This window comes from Exserohilum turcica (assembly GCF_000359705.1).
Source record: "Exserohilum turcica Et28A unplaced genomic scaffold SETTUscaffold_2, whole genome shotgun sequence".
Classification (NCBI taxonomy): Eukaryota; Fungi; Ascomycota; class Dothideomycetes; order Pleosporales; family Pleosporaceae; genus Exserohilum; species Exserohilum turcicum.
The window spans coordinates 712,014-735,200 of NW_007360025.1; the positions used below are offsets into that span (position 1 = coordinate 712,014).

Consider the following 23,187-nt stretch of genomic DNA (forward strand, 5'->3'; position numbering starts at 1 on the left):
ATCTTCCTACACGCTCTGTTTGTAGTAATTGCCTTTGTTTAAGAGCTAGTTGTTGTTGTTTCCAGAAGATCTGACAACCATAGTCTGCTACGCTAGTGATGCAGGCAAGGTATAATTGTCTAAAGGCTCTAGGTGATAGGCCTTTATTGCTATTTGCTAGTCTGCTTGCCGAGTAAAGGCTTGGCTTGCCTGTTGATTTCTAATAAAGCAGTGATCCTTGAACTTAAGGGCTTTGTCAAAGTAGATGCCTAGCCATCTAATTTGCTGTTTTGGTTGAAAGGTCTCCTGGGTGGGTAGTGTGAGAGAATCTTGATCCTTTTTTGATTTAGTCCAATTTACTAGTTCAGTCTTTGAGCTGTCGAATTTGATTGCTAGCTCCTCTGCTAGGTTAAAGAGTTTTTGGGTCTCTTTTTCTAGTAATTTTACGTTTTTCTTAATAGATGTTGTAGATACTGATATCTGTAGGTCGTCTATATAAGAAGAGGAGTAGATATTTCCGTTTGTTGTAATTGACTGAAATAGTGGTTTTGTGTAGATTAAAAATAGGATTGGAGAAGCGGGGCTGCCTTGGGGCGTACTAGTGTTTACCTCCTGTAGATCTTCTACTTGGCCATCAAAGGATAGCTCTAGTAGTCTGTTTTCTAGGAAGGATTTAGTCCAGGATAGCAGGCAGCAGGGGAGTCCTTGATCCTTCATATTTTCTAGTAGCTTATTTTTAGCCACGTGATCAAAGGCTCCTTTTATGTCTAAGATTTAGTCTTATATAACGTTCTAAACTAGTAATAACCTTTATTAAGCTAATAACATCTATCTAGAAGCTAGTCTTATTAAAGTTATAAATATTATCTAGATAAACTCTAAACTAGTTAATTGTATCTTGTATAAGCTTAAACTACAAGCTAATAACCTTTAGGTCTTTCTAAAGAGCTCTCTAATAGTCCTTTGCCTAATTAAAAGCTATCTTAAGCTCCTCTATATAAGTAATAAAGCGCTAAGCCTAGTTTTTACTAATAGGTACCCTACTACAAGCAGCTAGCAATTAATTAGCAATATCTACTACCTTATATAGCTAAGGCGCAAATCCTTACGCGTTAAGGTCAAGAATGTATTATACAATAGTCTATTTCTCTGCTATAGTGAGCTTCTAGACTCTAGGTCGTGTATTAAGTTAATTAGTAATTCTACAAAGCTAATTAAAGAGCTGCTAATATTATACGCTATAGGCTGCTATAGCACGTTGTAAAGTCTTAAATTAGCTAGTAGTAAAGGCCTGAAGCGTAAGGTTAATTCTACCTTTTTTATACAATAAGATAGCGTTACGTTGTAGAGACATAATATATTCTTTGTCGTGTTCGCAGTGCCAAGAAAAAGTGGCCGGCTCACTGGTTTGGCCGGCTCACTGGTGTAGTACGTTAATGATAATCTACGGTATTATTAGTAAATCTAGTCTAGTACAGTAGTAAGACAAGCAAAAAGAAAAAAAAAGAAAAAAAAGAAGAAGGGGTTTACTGTACTGCTGTGTACTTTATTCTTCCTTCTACTATATACTATACAAGACTAAGTATCCGTGTAAACCTCGGATTCTAAGCACAGTCTTACGTGCCTTGATGCGATTTCTTTTTTCGTTTTTTCCCCCGCAGACTGAAATGTACTTTATATTTTTTCTTTTCTTTTTTTCAGTGCGAGAGAGCGTTGGAAAAGGGGCGGATTTCCCCGCTCTTGCGCTAGATTCTTTGCTTGGCCGGGATTGCGAGCAGTGGTATGGCGTCGAATCCGGTGGTTCATGCACGGGAAGCAGAACAGACAGCATGGTACTTGGATAAACGTCGTCCAGCTTACCCCCATGTGCACCAAATATCCCATCGTCATACCTTAAGAGGCCCCATTCTCACCCCTCAAATTCCCCCCCGCCACCAACATCCGCCGGATTCTCCACGCCATACGCATCCTCAAAGCTCGCAAGCTTAACACCCCACATACTCCCCGGCCTATCCAATCTCCCCCCCTCACTATTACTACCATCCTCATCCTCATCTTCTCCCTCCCAATTCCCGTCTCCAACCCAGCGAAACGCCAACACAGCACCGTCTCTCAGCCCCGCACCTTTCGGACACGCCTTGACATTGTGCGTGTCAGTAGTAGACTTTGCACTGGCCCTCGCTTTACCCTTCCCTTTACTTGAAGTAACGACATCTTCGTCCGCAGAGTCAAGACCACTGTATTCCCACTCCCCGAGCTTAAACCCCTCGTTCGCGTCGTTGATGTTGACCGGCCGCCCAAACTGGATGTCAGATGGCGATGCGGGCAGCGGGATCGCGGCGCCCGTGTCGGCGTGGCGCAGGTCCGTTTGCTCGAGCGCGGAGTAGAGACTCGCTTTTATCGTGTCAAAGGTGTGCAGGGGGTCGACGTGCAGGAGGACGGTTGTCTTGTGGGATTTTAGGCGGAGCGTCCATGTTTGGGGGGATGGCGTTGCCATTGTGCGTGTGCGGAGATTTGGTACGCTTTGCAGGAACGATATGCGCGTCGACTCGGGTTGCTCGGGGGTTGGGGATTTTGGAGGGTGGTGGTGGTGCTTGGAGGTTACGGGCGTGGGCACGCGTTGTTGGTGGCGGCGTGGAGGGGTCCGCGGGGAAAAGACACGCGCGCGACACCAATGTCATGCCGAAGAAACAAGTCTTGGCGCCCGAGAAGGTTGCCCTCTCAATCGCATCGCGCTCTTCACCTAGGAAGTACCCGCTCCATTGGCCTTTTTCGTATACCCAATTTCGCGTCGCAGATTGCAAGTATCAAGTCGGCGGCTTGCGATATGCCTTTTCTCGCTGCCCACACAATCGCCGCTGCCAGCACCTCCGCACCCCCCTCCGCAAACCTCACATCACCGAATCGCACCACACCATCTCGTCCGCCCACCTGGGCACTGCACCGCATAACCATGGCATTGCCCCCGCTGCACACAACGACAATGCCCGAGTCAGACCCAACGCCCCAGCCCACAGCGCCAAAACAACCCCTCTCCACCGCACCCCGCCTCGGCATGCCATTTGACCGGCGGCTCCTCCTCACCACAACGCTCTCCTTCATCTCCGGGTTTACGCTCGGGTCGCTCAACGCAGGACACATGGCGTCTCTACGGTTCCGAGCGGAAAATGCGCACCGGCTGCCCGTGTCGAATCCCGGGTGGTACCTGTACCACAAGTCGAAGAACTACTACAAGTGGCGGTACGGCATCGTCGAGGGCCTGAAAAAGGGCTCGTACATTGCCGCGTGGAGCACTGTGTTTTTCGTCGTCGAGGAGAGCCTCGATATCTTTCGCGGCACGTGGCGCGCCGGGCGCACCATGGAGGAGATGGAGGGCGTCGATGAGCTGGACTTGAAAAGCATTGATCGCGGCGTCAAGGGGAGTAGGGATTGTGTTAGTAGTGCAATGGCCGGAATGGCGACGGGCGGACTGTGGAGTGCGTGGCACCAGTTTCCTGTTTCGACTGCTGCGAGGACAATTCGTATGGGCCTGTTGGTGGGCTTGGGATTTGGACTTGGTCAGGATGGCTTAGTTTGGGCGAAGAAGAGGTGGGGTGGGGATACCGAGTCTGAGAGTTGGATTTATAGGGGCTCGAGGAATAGGCAGATTGAGGAGGATGTGAGGATCAGTGTGGAAAAGGAATGAAGGTGCTCCTGGTCATGTTCAAAGAGAAAAAGGCACATGTTAGCTGGGACATGTGATGGGGCGCATGGCAACGAGAGCCACGGCAAAGGGTAAGCTGCAGATCCGAATGACTGCACCTGATGAGAGCTTCCCCAATGCAATTACAAAGGAAATTTCATACCGAGCATAAGGAAGCAATGCCACAATGTACAAAAATTGTATACTTTTCACAGACGCTTGACGCCATTTATTTTGGATATCATTTCCACGGCTGCATGATCCCTGTCGTAACGGTCATGCCCAAACCCCATGTCATCATCTTATCCCGCCTAACCACTGCAACTTTATTCCTTGTCAAAGCGCACGGCCGGCTGCTCCCGAATCCAGCTCAAGTCGACTTTGTGACCCAACAACTCCCTGATGTTGCTCACTGCATACTTCATCATGGTCGGCCTCTCAAGCGAAAGCCCAAATCCGTACACGCGCATGTCCTTGGGAAGGCCCATGGGCTCCAACATCTCAGGCCTAAACATGCCAGAGTTGCCAATCTCGAGCCACTTTTTCAGGCCAGTGTGGAAACCGAAAATCTCCATCGAAGGCTCGGTGTAGGGGTTGTAGGCAGGCTTGAAGCGCAGGTTAGAGATGCCCATGTTGGCGAAAAAGTCTTCGAGGAAGCGCTGGAGACCTCCAAGCGTAAGGCCAAAGTCAGCAATGACGCCTTCAATTTGGTGGAACTCGGCCAAATGTGTAGCATCGACGGTTTCATTGCGGAAGACGCGGTCGATGGAGAAGTAGCGCGCAGGGCGGGGGTCTTCGGCCAAGCGGTGGAGAGCCCATGTCGAAACCGCAGTGGTGTGGGTGCGGAGAACGAGGCGGAGGGATTCGTCTTCTTCCCAAGGGTATCGGTCTGTCATTTTAGCACTCGAGCCTCACTTTATGCGGTAGATTGTCGACTCACATCCTATTGAGCCAAAAGCGCCTTCTTGGTGTACCTTCCTGACATCTTGCCAGTACTTTTCAAAGTCTCGTGGCTTCTTTTCCCTCTTTTCGCTCTCTGGAGTAGAAAAGAGACGTTTTGATCCCGCCTCCATACGTTCCATGGTCGCCTCATTTGCCTCGTCTAACCGCGGTTTGTCGGCTTTTGGTGGATATGAGACGAAAAAGGTATCTTGCATGTCACGGGCGGGGTGTTGTTGCGGTACGAAGAGGGCGTCGAAGTTCCAGAAGCCAGTGTCGACGTAGCTGTACTCATTAGCCGCGGATGCCACTGAATTCCAACTCAAACTCACTGTCCTGTAGGCATCTCGACGAAACCTTGTGAGAAGAAGATGTTCCGGAACTCTTGTCGGACCTTGTTGAGAGGATGTAGCGCGCCAGCATCTTGGTTTGCTCCGAGCGCGGCAAAGTTGTAGGGCTTGAAGTTTGCAGTCTTCCACGCATCGTTTGCAAGGAGCTCGACGGTCAAGTCGGTATGCTCTACGGGTATCTCCTTTGCGTACTTTGGGCCCTTGGTGACGGTGTATGTGATAACCTTGGTAACAGTCACAAGCTTCTTCTTCTTCAGCTGAGCAAGGAGTTTAGCGTCTTCGAGCGATTGGCTGTCCTTGATGCCTTGTAGGAGTTCGCGGTTGAGGTCCTTGGGCTCTTCGGTCTGAATGAGGACTAGGTTGTCTCCGTCTTTCTTGATCCACTTGTTCTTGAAGCCATTGCCCTGGCCCACGCTGGCGACTTCCTTTCCAAAGATAGTCTGTAACTCGTTAGCACACGTCATTGGCTTCTAGTGCACAACAGACGTACCGGAAGTTCCGCAATTGGTACGCTACCCCTCTCTTTGACCAACTTCCAGACCTTGAACTCGTGGCTTCCCTCTGCGACTATGCCCTCTGACTCTGGCGTCAGGACGACCTTTTCCGAGTCGAGCGACTTGTATTCGACCATGGAGCGGCTCGCTAGCCTGTCGAGGGCGGCCTTGATTTCAGCCTGGGTAACTGCGGGGAAGTCTTCATTGGTCTGGAGGGGCTCCTTTGTGTCGAGGAGGTCGAGGATTTCCTGCGTGAGGTTTTGGCCCTTGGCCTCGAGCGGGACCGGCACTGGGCCTCGTGTTCCAGGCATATTTGCGGGTGGTGTGGGAAGTCGGTATGGCGGCGTAGAACGTGGGGTTACTTGCGATGAGTCGAAAGTGGAAAGCAGGTCGGAGATTTGATGGCCCGTGTTCGGAGCTTGCCTAGTTCTGATTGGCTAGCTGGCGGCGCGCAGCACCAGCACCAGCACTGGCACCTTGGCTGTGCACTACCCTCTTGAGCTCTGCAGTACCTTCAGCTGTAGACCATCTTGGCCAGCTTCCGAGTACAGTATTACATGATGGCATGAGGTGAGTCATGACTCTGGTTGCTTTTGCTCGGGTCAGCGGGGGTGTCAAATATTTTCAACGTGTTTTTTTCGGGTCAGAAATCCTGATTGCTGCCATAGGCAAGACTGTCAAACTATGATGCTACTACAGTACTAGAGTCACGATTGCATCGCAGAGCACACTACAGCCACACTCGGTCAATATGTCCAGAGGCGCTAGCAAGTCATGCTTTCGATAGTAGCAGTAGGAGCATCGAGGTGCAGAAGTATACTTAGGCCGCGCTGCGAGTGCAAAAGCATAAAGTGTAGAATTCAATAGTTTTGCAGGCGATGGATGCAGGCCGTGTCTGTACAACAGCAGGCTATGACGCTCCCAGCGTTTGAGGTTTCCTGTTTCCTGGGCTCTTGTGCCCAACATCCCCACCGGTTCTTATTGCAGCGCGGGTCGAGCGGAGGATGCACGCGCAAGAGGCCGCGCAAGTCTGTCGCTAGGCGCATGTGCATATCAAACACACGACGAGCATAATGTCCAAGGCCGTGGTGTTGCTTTTTTTATGTTTGGCGAGGCGTCATGCTTACGCGTGCTATTGCCGGGCATTTGCAATCGTTACGACTACAGGTTGAATTGTTTACGGGGCACTTTGAGCTAGGCTGGTTATCGAATGACGGCAACAGTGCCATTTGCGTGTCGGGCGTGTTGTGGTACCCGAGTCGGTTATCGCAAAGTTTACCGCATGGCAACAGCAATCAAGATGGCGCCGGCGTTTTGCATGGGGGGGGGGGAAGGGCCGGGAACATGAGCTTGGCGTTAGTGGTTGATGGACGGTGCAGCCTCGGAACGGGAGTGTGAGTGGCTAGTCGGTGTCGTGATGGCGTGCTTTGGGGGAAAGGTAAACACGGCGGCGGCGGGGTGTTGCTCGTGGAAACGACCGCCACACGTCAGCAGGCTATGCGTGTGATGCGTGCGATGGGGGGAGGCGACGGGCAGCCAACGTCATGGGCTGGGGGGAAGCATGCCGACGCGTGCCCTTGTTGCGGCAAGCAAGTATTGGAAAGGGCGGGACGTGTCAGAGAGGGGCCGAAGAGGCTCAACACCAGATGCCGGTCGAGGTGCAGGTGCAGGCACAGGTCGAGGTGCAGAGAGGGAGCCTGAGGTGGACAGCTGTCATGCGACGTGAGCGTGTGTGTTTGACCAGATTTTCAGGGGGCGATGCAGGACGAGGAGCAGCAGCGGCATGGCATGGCATGCTGCATCTGGCGGGCAGGATTATTTTTAGCCGACAAAAGGCTGTGGGCGCGAGTGCGAGTGAGCAGCGAGAGGCAGAGGCAGAGTGGATTGCGCTTGAACGGCGCGGCGGCGCGGGAAGTCTGTCGTGGTGGCGGCGGCGCAAGCAGCCAGGGAGACGAGGCCGCGCAAGCTGACCCGCTGCGGCCTAGCGCGCCCCGAGCCGCCCAATCAGCGCCCTCGCCAGCCAGTCGCTAAGGCGCCCCCAGCAGCCCAGCCAACGGCAAAAATTGAGGCCAGGGGGCGCATATTGTCGTGCAATCTGACCCGCCAGCCCTCGTCGCCCGCGCTGCACTGCAACAATGCGCTCGCTGCACCGGCACTGGCACCTTGCCTCGCGGCGACGCCTTTTTGCCCATCGCCCGCCCTCGCCCTCGCCCATGGACGCCACGACGTCACTGCCGCCGAGCAAGAAGGAAGAAGACGGAAAAGGAAACGAAGAAAAAGCTCGTCGGGCGAAGGGGCGAGGGCTCGCGGCGACGTTGTTGAGGCAGGGCGCCACTGGCGGTTGCGCAACGAGCTGAGCCATGCCGCATCGAGGGTTATGCAGGGCCCGATACAGTGCGATGATAGCTGGGCGTGGTTTGATTTGCGCCTGCCTGCCCTCTGCAATGGCCTGCCAAGCGCCTGTGGGAGTGGCCGTCGAGGAGGTCGTGGCGGTGGTGGTGGTGGTGGTGGTGGTGGTGGTGGTAGCTGGCGAGGGAGCGCAGCATCTACGGCTTGCACACTCACACTTGGTATGCGTCCAAGCGGCAGTGATGGCGGTAGCAGCAGTAGCGATAATAGCAGCAGCAGTAGCATCATCTGCGGGCGTTGCGCGTCGCCAGGTTCCGCCCGGCCAAACAGGCTAGCCCGTCTCTTCCGCCGCTCCAGAATGCGATGCTTGACCCTTGCAAGCTGGGCCAAGCTAGGGCTAGACGGCAGGAGCGAGCCAAGCCTACCTAGCCTCGCTCGACTGCTCATGGGGGGGCGACTAACGAGGGAAAAAGGGTCGGTCGCTCTCCTTCTTGTCCCGCCTATCTCTTCCCCCCTCCCCCCCCAACGCTCAGAGCGCCGCCCAAGGACAGTCACTCGTTTCACTCTCCGCCGTCTCAAGTGCAAACCTCTCGCCTTGCTTTGCCTTGTCCTGTCTGCCTTGCGTCCATTTCTGCTCGCCAGGCCGAGTATACACGCAAGCCTGCCAGCCTTTTTGTCAGCACCCCAACCTGCTCGTTGCTGCACCAACACCACAACACCACCAGGCGCCGCCGCCGCCGCCGCCTCCTCCTCTTCAGCCCCCGACCCTCCCAAGCAACGCTCTGTTTGCGCCCCCTCGCCGCAGATGCGATAGGCAACCCTCGCGCTACACGCTACTCTCCACACATTGATTCCTCGCAATGGCGTCGCGATTCAATCCCAGCAACCTGTTCGTCCGAACGCGCTTCAACTACGAAAAGCTGCCCGGCCAGGACAGCCAGGGCTCCTCTCCGCTGCCTCTCTTCAGCACAAAGTCATGGGGCAAAAAGGTCGGCCAGCCTGCCTGGGCTAACCGCATCCAGCGCCCACGCCTCTCCTTTGCGCGTCTCATTACGCTCGCTGTTACTGCAGTTCTCGTCTTCTCCATGATCGGCACCGGCGTCTACCGAAGACATCGATGGCACGGCGAGCAGCACAAGGGCGACGAGCGCAAGCAGTACCACTGGGAGCATTACCCTCGGTAAGTCGGCTCGGCCGCCTACTTGTTACCCGACGCATCCTAACATCGGCAGACTCAACGGCTTCTACAACGGCGTCCGCACGCTTGTGCCCTTTGGCGACTGGGTCTCGGAGCAGGACTATGTAAAGTACTCGCAGAGCCCCAACCCCGAGGACAATGTCAAGCCCAAATGGCCGCACATGTCCAAGGAGAACAAGGAGCCGCCGCTTGACCCGGTGCCCTTTGACCCCTACAAGTTCGACTCGCAGCAATACCTCAAGGATCATGACGAGGTCAAGACCTGCTATCTCGACGAGGAGGACAAGGTTGACCTGCCTGACATTTACGCCTACCCCGGCATTCCCCAGAACATGTCTGCCCCTTTCTTCGGCTCGTACGAGGAGCTCGGCTTCGATGACAAAAAGTGCTTCGAGCGCTTTGGTCGTTTTGGTCCCTATGGCTACTCATACTCGCGCGACGAGGGCGGTCTCGAGATGGACGGCAAGTCTGAAAAGGCCGGTGCCGACAAGATCTGGAGCTGGGAGAAGAAGGTCGACTACCGCAAGGTCAACTGGGCGTCTGCCATGAAGCGATGCCGCGAGAAGAACGCCCACCGCTTCAAGAAGAACGCGACTGAAGAGTCGACGACTGGAAAGAAGAAGGTGCCGCGTCACGCCTACGTTCTCCGCACCTGGACCGGCTACAAGTACAGCGACTACCAGATTCTCACGCTTCGAGCCATGATCAACGAGCTTGCTCTCAAGTCTGGCGGCGAGTACGATGTCCACTTCCTGCTTCACGTCAAGGACGACAGCCTGCCCATCTGGTCGTCCGAGGAGATTTACCAAAAGGTCATCGAAGACAACCTGCCAAAGGAGTTTTGGGGCATGGCTACGCTGTGGTCTGAGCAGCAGATGCGCATGTACTACCCCGAGCCATTCCCCAACAACGTCTACAACCACGCCAAGGCCCCTGTCCATTCGGTCTACCGCAGCGCTCACTTCGCCATGCAGTGGTTCGCCCAAGCTCGCCCCGAGTACGACTTTTACTGGAACTGGGAAATGGATCTCCGTCTCAGCGGCCACTACTACGAGTTCCACAACAAGATTGGCGAGTGGGCCAAGAAGCAGCCTCGCAAGGGCCTGTGGGAGCGGTCGTCGCGCTACTACATTCCCGAGCTCCACGGCTCATGGAAGAACTTCACCGAGATGGTCGAAGAGGAGCTGTTTAACAGCGACGAGAAGCCCGTGTGGGGTCCTCCCAAGTTCCCCAACACGGGCATGCTTCCCAGCCCTCCCGAGGTTGAGCCCCCTCACTCGTACCTCCAGGACAACTACGAATGGGGTGTTGGGGAAGACGCCGACATCATCACCTTCAACCCCATCTTCGACCCCGCCAAGACCAACTGGGTGTTCCGCGACGATGTTACCGGCTACGACCTCGAACTCCCCGAGCCCCCGCGCCGCTGTGCCATCATTACCGTTTCGCGTTTGTCAAAGCGCCTTCTGGACCTTATGCACCGCGAAACGTACCTGATGAAGCACCACATGTTCCCCGAAATGTGGCCGCCAACTGTCGCATTCCACCACGGACTCAAGGCGGTGTATGCTGCACACCCCGTGTACTTTGACCACAACTGGCCTCTGGAGACCCTCGAGGGAACCTTCAACCGCCCCCCGAAGCCTACCGACAGCGTCTTTGGCTGGGGCGAACACAACCAACTGGGCAACAGCTTCTACTACAATGCCGCTTTCTCGTCCGAGTGGTGGCGCCGATGGCTAGGCTCGCGCGAAAACGACAAGGGCGGTGCGGCCGAAGAAGAAGCCGGCACCGGCCGGTTGTGCATGCGCAACACGCTCTTCCATCCGATCAAGTACGAAAAGGGGTCCGAGTGACTTCGCCTGCTTCGCAAATATACCCCTTTAATTGTTGGCATTTGCGGCCTCGTTGTTTGCCGCCTCATTTTTCGGCTCCGCAAACGCGCTTGTTTATAGATTCTCGTGTACCTCACTTTGGGTTTTGCATCTGGGGCGCCCACGTTTTGTGGCGTTTTTTTACCATCGGGCGGCGCATGTTGGCGTTTATTTCGTTGAGTCTTTCCTTTTTTTTGGTCCTCGTTCAAGGAACATTTGATTCGAGCATATTTCCCTCGTCTCTCCAGCAGCCTACACCTCGAGGACTGGATTGTCTGATCTTCCCAGCGTATACCTATTACTTTGCACGAAAAAGTCGCGGAAGTGTAATTAGCCGACGACACCGGCGTCCCCTCCTTTTGACCAGCGTCTTGGGGTGGGCGCAAAAGAAGCCTGTTTTGGATTGTGGAAGGGGCAGCGGAGGCGAGTTTGTCTGCTGTCGGAAGGGGTTTCTTTTCTTTGGCGCTCAGTATGTTGACATGTGTAGATGATGGGAAACTGTATCCGGGCTCTTTTTATCATGGCGAACCCACCCAAGGCTGGTCTCTGAACTGTGGTTGTACATTTATGAAATGCAATACAAATAATCACATAATGCCCAAGCAGCTGCACGTCACAGTTGGAGTTTGGTTGTGTATCGCTGAGTTGTCAGGTGCAGTCTTATCATCACGATTATGGTGTCGTGGTGTGGGTGCAAGGCATCAGGCGGTCCGGGGCAAAGCTTGTCGGGATGGTGCCGGTACGCTCCTGTGCATCATCGCGGTGCATTGTAGCGGGCTGATCCCCAGCCGCCTTTGATCCACATTTCATCGCCACTTTCATCACGGCATCCTCCACCTTGTCTCGGCTTGCCAGTGATGTTGTGAATGCGGTGGCGGTGTTTTTTTCCCTCATTCCCGCCAGGGGTCAAGGCGATGCGACGTGCCACGTGCTAGTGCCAGAGCACCGTCACAATCGGGTTTGCACGGCATGGCCACGTCTTTTGCATTCCCCCCTTTGCATTCGTGACGATGAATTGACACGCGGCTGTCCCCACACGTTGTCGTCGGCGCTAACCCCCGTATACTAGTCCAGACAAGCTCTGGCGAGTGGCCTGTCTGCAGCTCCCAAGCCTCGCTTGCCGCTTGGCTGCGAACAGTCAAGACGGGCCGGGAACAGCAAGGCGGCGATAAGTGCGGGCTATTAGATCTAGGCTGTTCCTGGAACCTGCACTGCCCTACATGAACAATGGTGCACGCCCGCCATGTGAGGCGCATCATAGCCTGCTCTTGACCTCCTTTTGCTTTTTGCTGATTCTTCTCTTCCAACCGCGGCTTTGTCAGCCCCCCCAGACGTTTGCCACAGGATCATGCGCCTCATACATAGCAGCCCACACTCACCATGAGACGCCCGCTCGAGATCCTTCTCCTCCTCCTGGCCCATATCGCCCACCTCTCAGCCGCCTTGCCTGCTGCCCGCCGCAGCACATCGTTTCGCGCCCTCCGCGGCCTCTCGCCGCTGTCAAACTCCTTTTCCAACGGCCACACGTACAAGAATGCGCCCACCAAGTACTTTTACGAATCTACCTTTAATTCACACTACGATGGCCGATTTGCCTCGGGCGAGGTCCCGGTTCTGGAGCGGGCATGGAGCTTCAAGCTCATGCTGAAGACATATACCGAGACGATGGAGCAGATTGGCATCGAGACATGGCTCATGCATGGATGTCTGTTGGGTTGGTGGTGGAATGGAGGCTTGATGCCCTGGGACAAGGACCTGGACTTTATCATGGAGGAGGAAGGGATGAATGAGCTAGCCGAGTGGTGGAACATGACGATTCACCATTTCGATGCCAAAGACCTTGGTCTCGAAGACCAATTGTCAGTCGAGAGCGACAAATGGGCCACGGAACGCAGTACCGACGAAGAGATGGACGAAGACGACGAGACGCGAGCGAGAAGATTGGAGTGGGAACAACAGGTCCGGGAGAATGGCAAGAAATACCTCTTGGAGGTCAACCCGAATTACACAAACACGTCGACAAAAGACAAGTACAACCTCATTGACGCGCGCTGGATCGACGTCTCCAACGGCCTGTACATTGACATTACCACCCTGCACGTTGCACCCGCCAAGTCTGAGACACCTCAGACGCCCGACGCCGATTCGCCTGACTGGCCCGACTCGTTCGACTTGTACCCCTACTCCTCCACGCGCGAGTCCCTCCACGAGCCCGACGACGCCGACGACGAAATCCAAATGTACATCAAAGACAGCCACTCATACCTGTCCTCGCAAATCTTCCCCCTGCGCACCTCGACGCTCGAAGACGTGCGCGTCAAAATCCCCTATGCCTACGAAGAGCTGCTCATTGAAGAATACGGTGCAGATTCCCTGACCAAGTCCTGGTTCAATGGCTACCTGTTTGACACGCCTTCGCGCAAGTGGCAAAAGTCGCGTCCGACGGACCAGCAGCGCGCGTATTTCATGGCTAAACATGGAAAGGGGCGGGGCAGAATTAGTGGAACGGGTAGAATTGGGCATGGATGGGATGGCCGCGTGAGGCATGCGGGTAACCTAAGGGATAGGGATGAAGATGATGGTGCTGACATGGAGCCGTGAACGAAGTCGTAAAAACGGAGCCGTCAATGAAGCCGAGGTGGAGTGATTTGTTGACTTTTTTATTTCTACGCTGAAGCTATCTAGCACTTATTGATTCTAAGCCAGTGGTGTTTAGGGCGTTTGGACTATATATACATGATTGGCTATATAAATGAATGCACGAACGGAGGGGTTTTTTTTTCCTGCTTTGACGGCATAATATCCGTTGTCAAGAAAGAAAAAAAGTTCCATACATCTACATATGTATATAATCTTGACTTACTTATTCAACAATATCTACTACATTCAAAACTAGCATGTTCAATCTATCCTGGCCAATTGCATATATGTCCTTGTGACCCGTCTCTCTCTGTCCTAGGATTTCCCTGGGTTCAAATGGTACAATCAAGTACCCAACTCTGCATAGCCCTCGTGTGTGCATGTACATGGTTTTACCCGCCAACCAACCAAGATACATACGTAATCTACTGCCCTCCCTCCCTCCCTCTTCACCCCAGTCACATACGTACCCTTCCTTATCCCTAGGCTGTACACTCAACCCCAGCTCAAGTGCAAGCATTACTTTACTACATTAGCCCCTCTCCCCCTCTCCACACATGCACAAAGTAACTACTTAGCAGCAAAAGTACCCCTTGCCCCTTGGACCAACACCAACTTCGAGTTTTCTGGAAACCGCTAGGAAAGCACGCTATCTAGGAGAACCAACCACGAGGAATCGACTAACAGCACTTTCAACACCTGTAGCTAAGGCGCTAGCGCGTAGTAGGGAGAAGAAGGAGGCCTTCCTTCGTTTTCCTACAACTATAAGAATTTTCTTATAGAGCTTAGGCTCTAATGCTAAGACTAGAGGGGCTAATAGGAACGCAGGAGCTTATTAAAGCTTAAATTTAGCAAGAAACATAGATATATTAAAATAATAAAAATAACAAAAAAAGACTAGCCTTAAAAGACCTTAGAGGCACAAGCAAACGACTAATGGATAATAATCTAGAAATTAAGATGGCTAAGGAGGCCTCTACGCCTTGCCCTAACAGGCAACTAGAAGAACCGCCTAGGCCTACCTATACTAGGACAAGGAGCAATTTTTCTGTATTTATTAGAGTAGTGCTAAGATACCCTATAGTAGGGAAAACACCAAAGGCAACCTCTATTAAGGAGGCCTTAGAGATTGCTAGAAACCTAGTAATCTAAGCAGCTAACTTAGCTAAAAACAACCCTACTAGGCAAACTAGTTTACTAGACCTTGTAGAAGTCTTTAGAGACTTTACAGAGAATAGTAGAGTAAATAAGAAAAACTCTATAATTCTAAGAGACTAAATCTCCTCTCTATCTAACGTCTCTAAAGAACTAAGAGAGAAAGTTAGACGCCTTAAAAAACTAAATACCCCGCCCACCTAACCTTAAGCTCAGCCCCCTAGCTCCTACGCAACAGTAGCAGCTAGTAATTAAGAACAACCTTAGACATATATCTAAAAAAACAAAACTAAAAATACATAGAAAAAAACACCTAAAAAGACAACTAAAAAAAAGACTACTAGCCTATTAGAGGGCTAAATTATTCTAGTGTTAAGAGTATAGATCAAGTGGAAGTAATATAAGACTTCTGGTATTGATCTTCTTGTTGGTTAGTTTTCGCAGATAGAGCGGCAGTGTGCAAGAGGACGGTTACTTTAGGCAAGTAGAATAACTCTCTATATTGTACTTATACTTAAAACTTAAGTTAAACACATTAAGCTATAAGGGCTTAATGCCTAATGCTATATACTTGTGTAGTCCTAGTGTCCTAGTAGTCCTAGTAGTAACAAGGGGTTGTAGGACTACGGGGATTGGTAGGACTAGTCACGTGGTCTTAGTAAGTCCTAGTGCATAAAGCATGCCAAGGCTAAGTAGGATCTATAGAACTCGTCACGTAATTCCTTTTCTTGCTACATTCCCGCCGTCTCTTAGATTACCCGTAAAACAAATCTAATAGCGAAATGTCCTCCACATTCTAAGGCTAGTCATAACACTATCCTCCTCCTCTTGTAACTCGTCCTTAAGGCAATGTATAGCCTAGGTTTTTAGGAGAGGTATGTTGCTATAATTTCGTAGTTGTCGTAATTAGGGTGTTTATAGAAGTAAGTTAGTGTTAGAAAAGGTAAGTTGTTATAAACAAGAGATTGCTATTAACGTAGCGTTTGTGCAAGCGCCGTCCTCCTAGGAGCTAAGGGTTTCCAGGAGCGTTTCGTTCTTAGGAGCGGTAGGTTTCTAGAAACGCTTAGTTTCTAGGAACGCTTAGGGATAGATACTTCCGTCCGTAACAGGTTTAGTCTAACAAGCACCGCGTCCTAAGGGTGTGGTGTTTGTTACGCTAACTTGATTAGGGTTCAGCGTAGTAGCGCGCTATAACTAGGCTTGCCCCGCGTTATCTAGGTGCGCATTGTGTTCCTAGTAAGTTCTCTTCCACTTTCTCGTTCCGCTTAGTTCCGTTATTGTCTTGCCAACCGCATCAAGTCTACTAAGGTCCTTGCTATAGTTTCTTGTTCTCGTTGTTTAAGGAAGCGGTTGCCCTATAAGATGTCTTCTCTTAACTAAAAGTGTGCGAACTATGTTCGTGCGAACTGTATAAGTTGTGAACTAAAGAATTAACCGTTACCTAATTTTTTAAAAATTAATAAGGAAATGTCTTGTCTAGAGCAGTTAGAAGATAAGGAAGAGGCTCGTCTTCGTGTTAAGGAGGATATAGCTAAGGCGGCCTTATCGCGTGCGCGGCAGGCGCGGGAGAAGCTTTCGCGGCTTTAAAAACAAAAGAAATTGTTACGTTGTAAGGAGCAGGAAATGTTTAATTATAGTTTAGCTATAGTTAAGGAGTTAGAGGCCCTTAAGAAGTTAGAGGAGTTCAACTCTAAGGTTGCGTTGGTGAACCTAGAGGCTCCTTTAGGCGCGGCTACTGTGGATTAGTCTTTTCTATAGGATGTTGGTGATACTATGCTAGGCGCTAGCAGCAGTTCGTAAGGTTTGTTTCTCGTTCCTATATATTCTCGCTATCTAGGTATCCTAACTACTTAATTAGGTATTCTATTTGATTGTTTTTATTTTAGTGTGCGATAATTTTTTTTAACTTTAAACTTGTCTTCTTTCTTAGGTTTATAATAGAATATTCTCTATAGTAGCGTTTTAGGGTCTGCTAGTTCTAATAGGCGTATATAGAATCTTAGGTGTATCTTTGCGTTAGCTAGCAGGTTAAGTGTATATGTAACTAGTCTGTTTTATTTCAAAATTAAAAATAGTCTAACCTTGACGTTGTCTAGTCCCTTGCTAGGTCGTTTTGTGCGAAGGTTTTTTGTAAGTAGATATACTTTATCCCCCTTCTTTAGCTAAGGTGCTATTTTTCTTTTCTTGTTCTAATAGAAAATGCTTTAGCGTTAAGCCTGTTTAAGTAATTCTTGTAGTTCTTTATAGATTTTCTTAAGTTGTTTAGCTGTTGCAATAGCTGCTTCTGTCTTTAGACTTAGATATGTTCTAGTAAAGAGGTTTAGATGTCGTCCGTGGTTGGCGTAAAACGGTGTTTTGCCTATTGCTTCTAATGTTTTGTTGTTGTATGCTATCTGTGCTATAGGTAGTAGTTATACCTAATTGTCTTGCTAATAATTAACATAAATCCTAAGATATGTCTTTATTATTTAGTTTGTTTGTTCTGTTTATTTATTAGTTTGTAGATAGTAAGCTATTAATAGCTTCCTCTTAGTTCTAATTGCTGCAAGTAGTGTCGTCTAAAAGTTAGATATAAATAGCTTGTCTCTATTGCTAATAATTAACTTTAGTATTCCGTAGTGTTAGATAATTCTATCGTGGATAATGTGTGCTAGGTCTACTGCTGTGTAGTTGTTTCTAAATAGGATATACTCTGCTTGTTTTGTAAAGCGATCTACTACAATAAGTATCGCGTTATAGGTAACCTTAGTTGTTAGATCCTTTAATGCTAGTAATCCTGTAACAAAGTCTATAGAGATGTCTGCCTACGGTTCTTGTTGTAGCTCTAAAGCTTGCATTTCTCCGTATAGTGCATGCGTGCTATGCTTATTCTTTTAGCATTCTGCGCATTTAGCGATATACGCTGTAACTTTATCTTTTATTCCTTTAAATTAGTAGTTGCGCTAAATTAGTTCTATAGTCCTAGTAATTCCAAGATGTCCGTGTACAGGATTATTATAGCGTTCTTTAATAATAGTGTTTCATACTTGTTTAGGTACATCGTTCCTAATTTTTATAATAATATTAAGTTTATGTGTAGGTCCTAGGGATCTATCTCTGTTAGTCTTAAGTATAGGTTTGTTAACTATCGTCTTAGTTCCTGCGATGTTGTGTTGTTAGCTAAGAGCGTTAGCTCTTTTGTTTTCTTTTCCTAGTGTGTAGACGATTTTAAACTTATATTGTCCTAATAGTTTAGCCTATCTAGTCTGTCTTTAGTTAAGTACCTTTGTTGTTGTGAAGTGTACTAGGTTCTTATGGTCCGTATAGATCGTGAGTTCCGAATAGCTTTCTGCGTATACTCTCTAGTGCTGCAGACATGCTACAATAGCTAGTAATTCCTTGTCATGTACATCGTATCGTTCTTCTAGTCCTGAGAACTTCCTTGAGTAGTATGCCACTAGGTGCCACTTGTCGCTGATGAGTATGCTCGCACAGCCTCCTAGGGCTAGATCTGATGCGTTGGTTTCGATCTTTATTAGTACGCCTAGTGTAAATATTCTAAGACATAGTGGTGTAACATATGCTGTCTTAAGCTTGTTAAAGGCTTTGTCTGCTTCTTTGCTCTACATAAATGGCGTATCTTTCTGCGTGAGTTGTGTCATTAGTATCGCAATCTTCAACAAGTCCTAGATAAATTGTTAGTTAAAGTTTACAAATCCTAAGAATAATTAGATTTCTATACCTATAGTTAGTATTAGCTAGTCTTTAATAACTTAAATCTTCTCTTTGCTTATTTGTACTCTATTAACTCCTACTATGTAGCCTAAGAAGTCAACCTTAGTCTTGTAGAATTTACACTTCTTTAGCTTAAGTCTAAAGTTATGTTTGTCTAGAGCCTTAAGTACTTTTGTTACATATTTAATGTAATCCTTCTCATCTTCTAAATAGATAAGGATGTCGTCTAGGTAGGCAATAACAAATATGTCTAGGTATGGCCTAAGTACATTATTAATAAGTTCCTAGAATGTCGCTAGGGCGTTTGTAAGCCTAAATAGCATAACTATGTACTTATAATGTCCGTATTAAGTTTAGAATACTATTTTCCATTCTTTACCTTCCTTTATTCTAATAAGGTGGTATCTATCTCAGAGATCTAGCGCCGTGAAGATCTTCGCTCAAGATAATTAATCCCTAAGCTTGGTGATGTTAGGTAGTGGGTATTAATTCTTTACTATAATGTCGTTAAGTCGTCTATAATTAACACATAGTTAATCTATACTGTCTTTCTTTAGTACAAACATAGTTGGGTATCCTGCTAGTGACTTTAATAGTCGTATGTATCCCTTAGCTAGACTCTTGTTGATGTACTCTCTTAGTACCTTAAGCTCTCTTTCTAATAGTTAGTATATGGGCCCAAAAGTCGGTGTCTTTCCTTCCTGTAGGACTATCTCATGGTCCTAGGGTTTGTGTTCTGGTAACGCGGTCTTGTCTACCACTTCCTGAAATAGATGTTCGTAGCCTTTATACTGTTTAGGGAACTTTAGAGTTGCGCTATTCTCCCTTCCTCTTACTTCGTGATCTATTGGCCTAGTTTCAGTATCTGCGGAGTGTGGCTTCCTATCCTAGGAACTACTTTTCGAGTACGCTCTCTTCTTAGCGTTATTGCATTGTATGGCAATGTTACTCTTATCTACTATTGAACTCTGCTAATGCGTAGGCTGGCTTGCGGGTGCGTCCGTTCCGCAGCACTTAAATTAAAACACCTTCAACTTCTAGTTAATCTATAGGTTATGTTTCCTAAGCTATAGAAGTCCTAAAATAATGTTATAGGTAGCTAGTCTAATAACGTCTAGGTCAATCTCCTCCTTATGCTCCTAGATGCTAAGTGTTACTTGTCTAACCTCGTGTGTGATTTCGCTTTCGTTTAGCATTAGTTCGCTATTAGCTACGTGTAATAGGTAAGGCTGTTGTTTCTATTGTACTGCAAGTCTAGCTTAGGTTACTACGTGCGCTAAAATATAGTTCGCCTGTGATCCTAAATCCACTAGTGCCTACATTTGTGTTCTATTAAGCTTTGTCTTAAGCTTTATTAATTCTAAGGGTTCTAGTACGTTAATTTCCCTAGAGGGGCCTTATTGCCTTAGCGCTGGCCTAAAAAAGACTTTTGCTGTTAGTATCTGTAGTAGTCTTTTACGATTGCATGCTTGTCGCATTCGTTGCTAAGGCATGTGTACTATTAGTCTTCCCTGTATTCTATTAAGGGGCCGTCTAGGTACTATACTTCGTGTGTGGTTTGCATCTAAATAATGTTTTAGCAGTCTGTTCTGCTAAGAAAGTGCATTTTCTCACGCTTGTCCTACAAATGTGATAGGCAGCTGTCATCCTTGCAGTCGTACTATAGCCACTTGCACTTAGGCATGCCCATGGCGTGCTTTAGGCTCCATCCAGCTCCTCTCTTGTCTAAGTAGTAAGTGGGGCAGTAGTCGTGCGTGCACGCAGTCCATGATAGGCTGGTGTGGTTCTTGTTCTTTGCGTTATACTAGTACCATACAGGTTCGCGGGAGTTGTTCCGTCCTTATATTCCTTATACTCGTGTTACCCCTTAGGGTGTAAGTCCCTATTCTAACCTTTTAATGTTGGCCGTGATGTGTGCGTATGTAGGTAGGCGCTATGTTGTTTGGATTTAGTAGTAGTCGATGTCTAACCGTAGGTGCTATAGTTAACGATACATATCGAGCAGCGTTGTGTTGTTGTTTTCCTTATAGGCCTGGTTAGGTTGTCCAAGAAGTGTGGTTAGCGTATTAATCTATTTTCCTACTTCTCCGTGGTCGTCTCGTGGGTGGGTCTCTAGTGGATCTAGTATGGTGCTGTCTTGCCTCTTTACATAGGGCGTTGATGGTCTGTTTACTTCCTAGAATCGTGCCATCTTTTCGTGTTTCGTTGCGAGGGGTTGTTCTTCCTCGTTAGGCGTCTCGTATTCCTTGTCGCTAACTAGCTTAGCTTTAGATGTGTTCTTAGACGTGGTTAGGGTTAGGTCTTCTAATCCACTAATGACTTCTGTGTTGTCTAGGTAATACTTAATTTCTAGTTAGGTAATAACGTTCTATAATTTGTCGTTGTCTAACTCTAACTTCCTGCGTAGGACGTTGAGCTGTCGCTTAACCTTATTCTTGCTTATGCAATTGCGTGCTATGTGGCCTTCCTTGCCACATGCGTAGCAGTTAATCTTTTTCTTCTTGTCGTCCTTGTCTTTCTTGTAGTGCGGCTTGCTAGGTCCCTTTCTATAGTTAATGTTGTTAAGGTGCATAGGTTCGTACCTATTAGTTGCATATGCACTAGGTGTCCTAGGCTAATAGCTCCTTTGTCGCCCCTAGTTAGGCTAGGAACGTTGGTAGTGTTGTTGTCAAGGCCAATCGTTCCTATTATTGTTGTTGCGCGTTCCTTAATTAAATAGTCGTTCTTCTAATATAAGCTCGTAAAACTTATTGTTAAGTTAAATAGCCTCTACTATAAGTTTGTCAAAGTTAGTAACGTTGGCTCTACTTCTCATAAGTTCTCTGCGCACCATTAGCTTGAAGCCCTGGCGATACATACGCATGAGAGCGTTGTTGTCCTATTTAATGTTCGTGGCGTATTGTTAAAACTAGGTCGTGTAGTCGGCTGCAGACCTAGTTTGGCGTAGGGTCTAAATCTTTTGTTTAGCGATTAGCGATTCCTTAAAAGGTAAGAAGTTTTGTTGCATCCTAGTCTTAAAAGCGTCCTAATCTTTAACTAGAGTAGTGTTGTTGGCGTTAGTGATGGAGTCATCTATGTAACGTTTAATGATTAGGTTAGCCTATTTTTCTGCGTCACCTCGAAGGTACGTAGTAGCTAAGACAACTTTGTCGTTGTCCTTAATTTTGTCTCTAGCTAGGTGGAAGTAATAGTTAACCTAGAGGAGCTAAGCTTTGAGCTTGTTGCGGTCGCTATAGTAAAGGTCAGGCTTGTAGGCGTTAACTATAGTTCCTCTAGTCTAGGAAGCGGTTAGGGTGTCTATTGCAATATTGCTTATCGTGAGGGTGTTTAAAGTGTTAAGAGTATAAATCAAGTGGAAGTAATATAAGACTTCTAGTATTAATCTTCTTGTTAGTTAGTTTTCGTAGATAGAGCGGCAGTGTGCAAGAGGACGGTTACTTCAGGCAAGTAGAATAACTCTCTGTATTGTACTTGTACTCAAAACTTAAGTTAAACACATCAAGCCATAAGGGCTCAATGCCTAATGCTATATACTTGTGTAGTCCTAGTGTCCTAGTAGTCCTAGTAGTAACAAGGGGTTGTAGGACTACGGGGATCGGTAGGACTAGTCACGTGGTCCTAGTGAGTCCTAGTGCATGAAGCATGCCAAGGCTAAGTAGGATCTATAGAACTCGTCACGTGATTCCTTTTCTTGCTACATTCCCACCGTCTCTCAGATTACCCGTAAAACAAATCTAACGGCTAAATGTCCTCCACATTCTGAGGCTGGTCGTAACATCTAGTTAGCAATATACCTACTATATTTAACGCTCTAAAAATTAGAAACGCCTTTAACAAAGCCTTTACAACAAAGAGAGGAGTACAATCCCTAGTAGTAGCCTTAGTTACACCTTTAGCAAAAGGTAATAAAATAATTACTACCACCCTAACCTTTTTAGCAAAATACCTTCCAGAAAACCAAGAGATCTAGAAGGATATTACAGAGTTTAAAGCAGCCTAACCAATCACCCTTTAGTTTAAAGTAGTTATCCATAGACTACTAACAAACTATAGCCTAGAGGTCCTAAAGGAGGAAATTGAAATCTTTAATAAAGGCCTAAAGGTAGTAGGCAACCCCTTCTAGCTAACACTAGAATCTAGAAGAGGAAACTAAAACTTTAGATCCGCCTGCGTAGCTTTTGCTATAGAACAAGAAGCCTAAAGAGCTATTAGAGGAAAGCTCTATATTCTAGGGCAGAGCCTTAGAGCAGAGAAACTAAGAGTTATTAATAACTCTAAATAGTGCTCTAAATGCCAAGGCTTTAGGCACCTAGAGGCTAAATGCTCTAAAGTAGCCTGCTAAATCTGCAGCGAAGCCTACTACACTAGCCTCTACAAGTGTAATTCTTATTTAAGTAGAGGCAAGCCTTGCGTTTACACTATCTTTAAGTGTGTAAATTGCAGCAAGCCTTACGCAGCTAACAGCTAAAACTGTAAAATCCTGCAAGCTAGGACATCTAGGACTACTACCTCTTCTAACTAGAATGTTAAAAGTCCTACAAATAAATGTTAATAGAAGTAGCTGTAACGGGCTGAACGCCCTTTAGATAGCTCCTCGATGGAATCTCGGTCAAGCAGCAGACGCCAGGTCTTACTCTGCAACCCGGCATCTGTGCGAGGCCTGAGCGGCGCCCAGACGACGCGCTCAGACACTCGGTGCAACCTTTCTCCGACAAGTAAATAAACACCACGCAAGTAGACTCTATAGCTCTCTATCGAATACAACCTCTTGTATACCTCGCAATTGCTCCCTAGAGCGCAGCCCCTTACACTA

The 23,187-nt window shown here is 48.2% G+C and overlaps 5 protein-coding genes across 5 annotated transcripts; 3 read left to right on the forward strand and 2 right to left on the reverse strand.

The window, feature by feature from the left end:
- Positions 1–1,546: 1,546 nt before the first annotated feature.
- Positions 1,547–2,555, reverse strand: SETTUDRAFT_162887 (uncharacterized protein). Its single transcript, XM_008027123.1, has one exon. It carries the CDS (start codon positions 2,474–2,476, stop codon positions 1,889–1,891), a length of 588 nt encoding a protein of 195 aa, XP_008025314.1. The 5' UTR covers positions 2,477–2,555; the 3' UTR covers positions 1,547–1,888.
- Positions 2,556–2,962: 407 nt separating this feature from the next.
- On the forward strand, positions 2,963–3,664 carry SETTUDRAFT_153488 (uncharacterized protein; the record flags this gene model as incomplete). The annotated part of the gene is made up of 1 exon (XM_008027124.1): positions 2,963–3,664. The coding sequence occupies one exon, from the start codon at positions 2,963–2,965 to the stop codon at positions 3,662–3,664; it is 702 nt and encodes a 233-aa protein (XP_008025315.1).
- Positions 3,665–3,855: 191 nt separating this feature from the next.
- On the reverse strand, positions 3,856–5,780 carry SETTUDRAFT_162888 (uncharacterized protein). The gene is made up of 4 exons (XM_008027125.1): positions 5,441–5,780; positions 4,933–5,390; positions 4,602–4,885; positions 3,856–4,550 (listed from the first exon to the last, which is right to left on the reverse strand). The coding sequence occupies exons 1-4, from the start codon at positions 5,753–5,755 to the stop codon at positions 3,988–3,990; spliced, it is 1,620 nt and encodes a 539-aa protein (XP_008025316.1). The 5' UTR covers positions 5,756–5,780; the 3' UTR covers positions 3,856–3,987.
- Positions 5,781–8,653: 2,873 nt separating this feature from the next.
- SETTUDRAFT_87804 (uncharacterized protein) lies at positions 8,654–10,847 on the forward strand (the record flags this gene model as incomplete). The annotated part of the gene is made up of 2 exons (XM_008027126.1): positions 8,654–8,973; positions 9,026–10,847. 2 exons carry the CDS (start codon positions 8,654–8,656, stop codon positions 10,845–10,847), a joined length of 2,142 nt encoding a protein of 713 aa, XP_008025317.1.
- A 1,470-nt stretch (positions 10,848–12,317) lies between these two features.
- Positions 12,318–13,403, forward strand: SETTUDRAFT_48843 (uncharacterized protein; the record flags this gene model as incomplete). The annotated part of the gene is made up of 1 exon (XM_008026958.1): positions 12,318–13,403. A coding segment is annotated over one exon (1,086 nt), but the record flags the coding sequence as incomplete, so codon positions are not given.
- Positions 13,404–23,187: the final 9,784 nt, after the last annotated feature.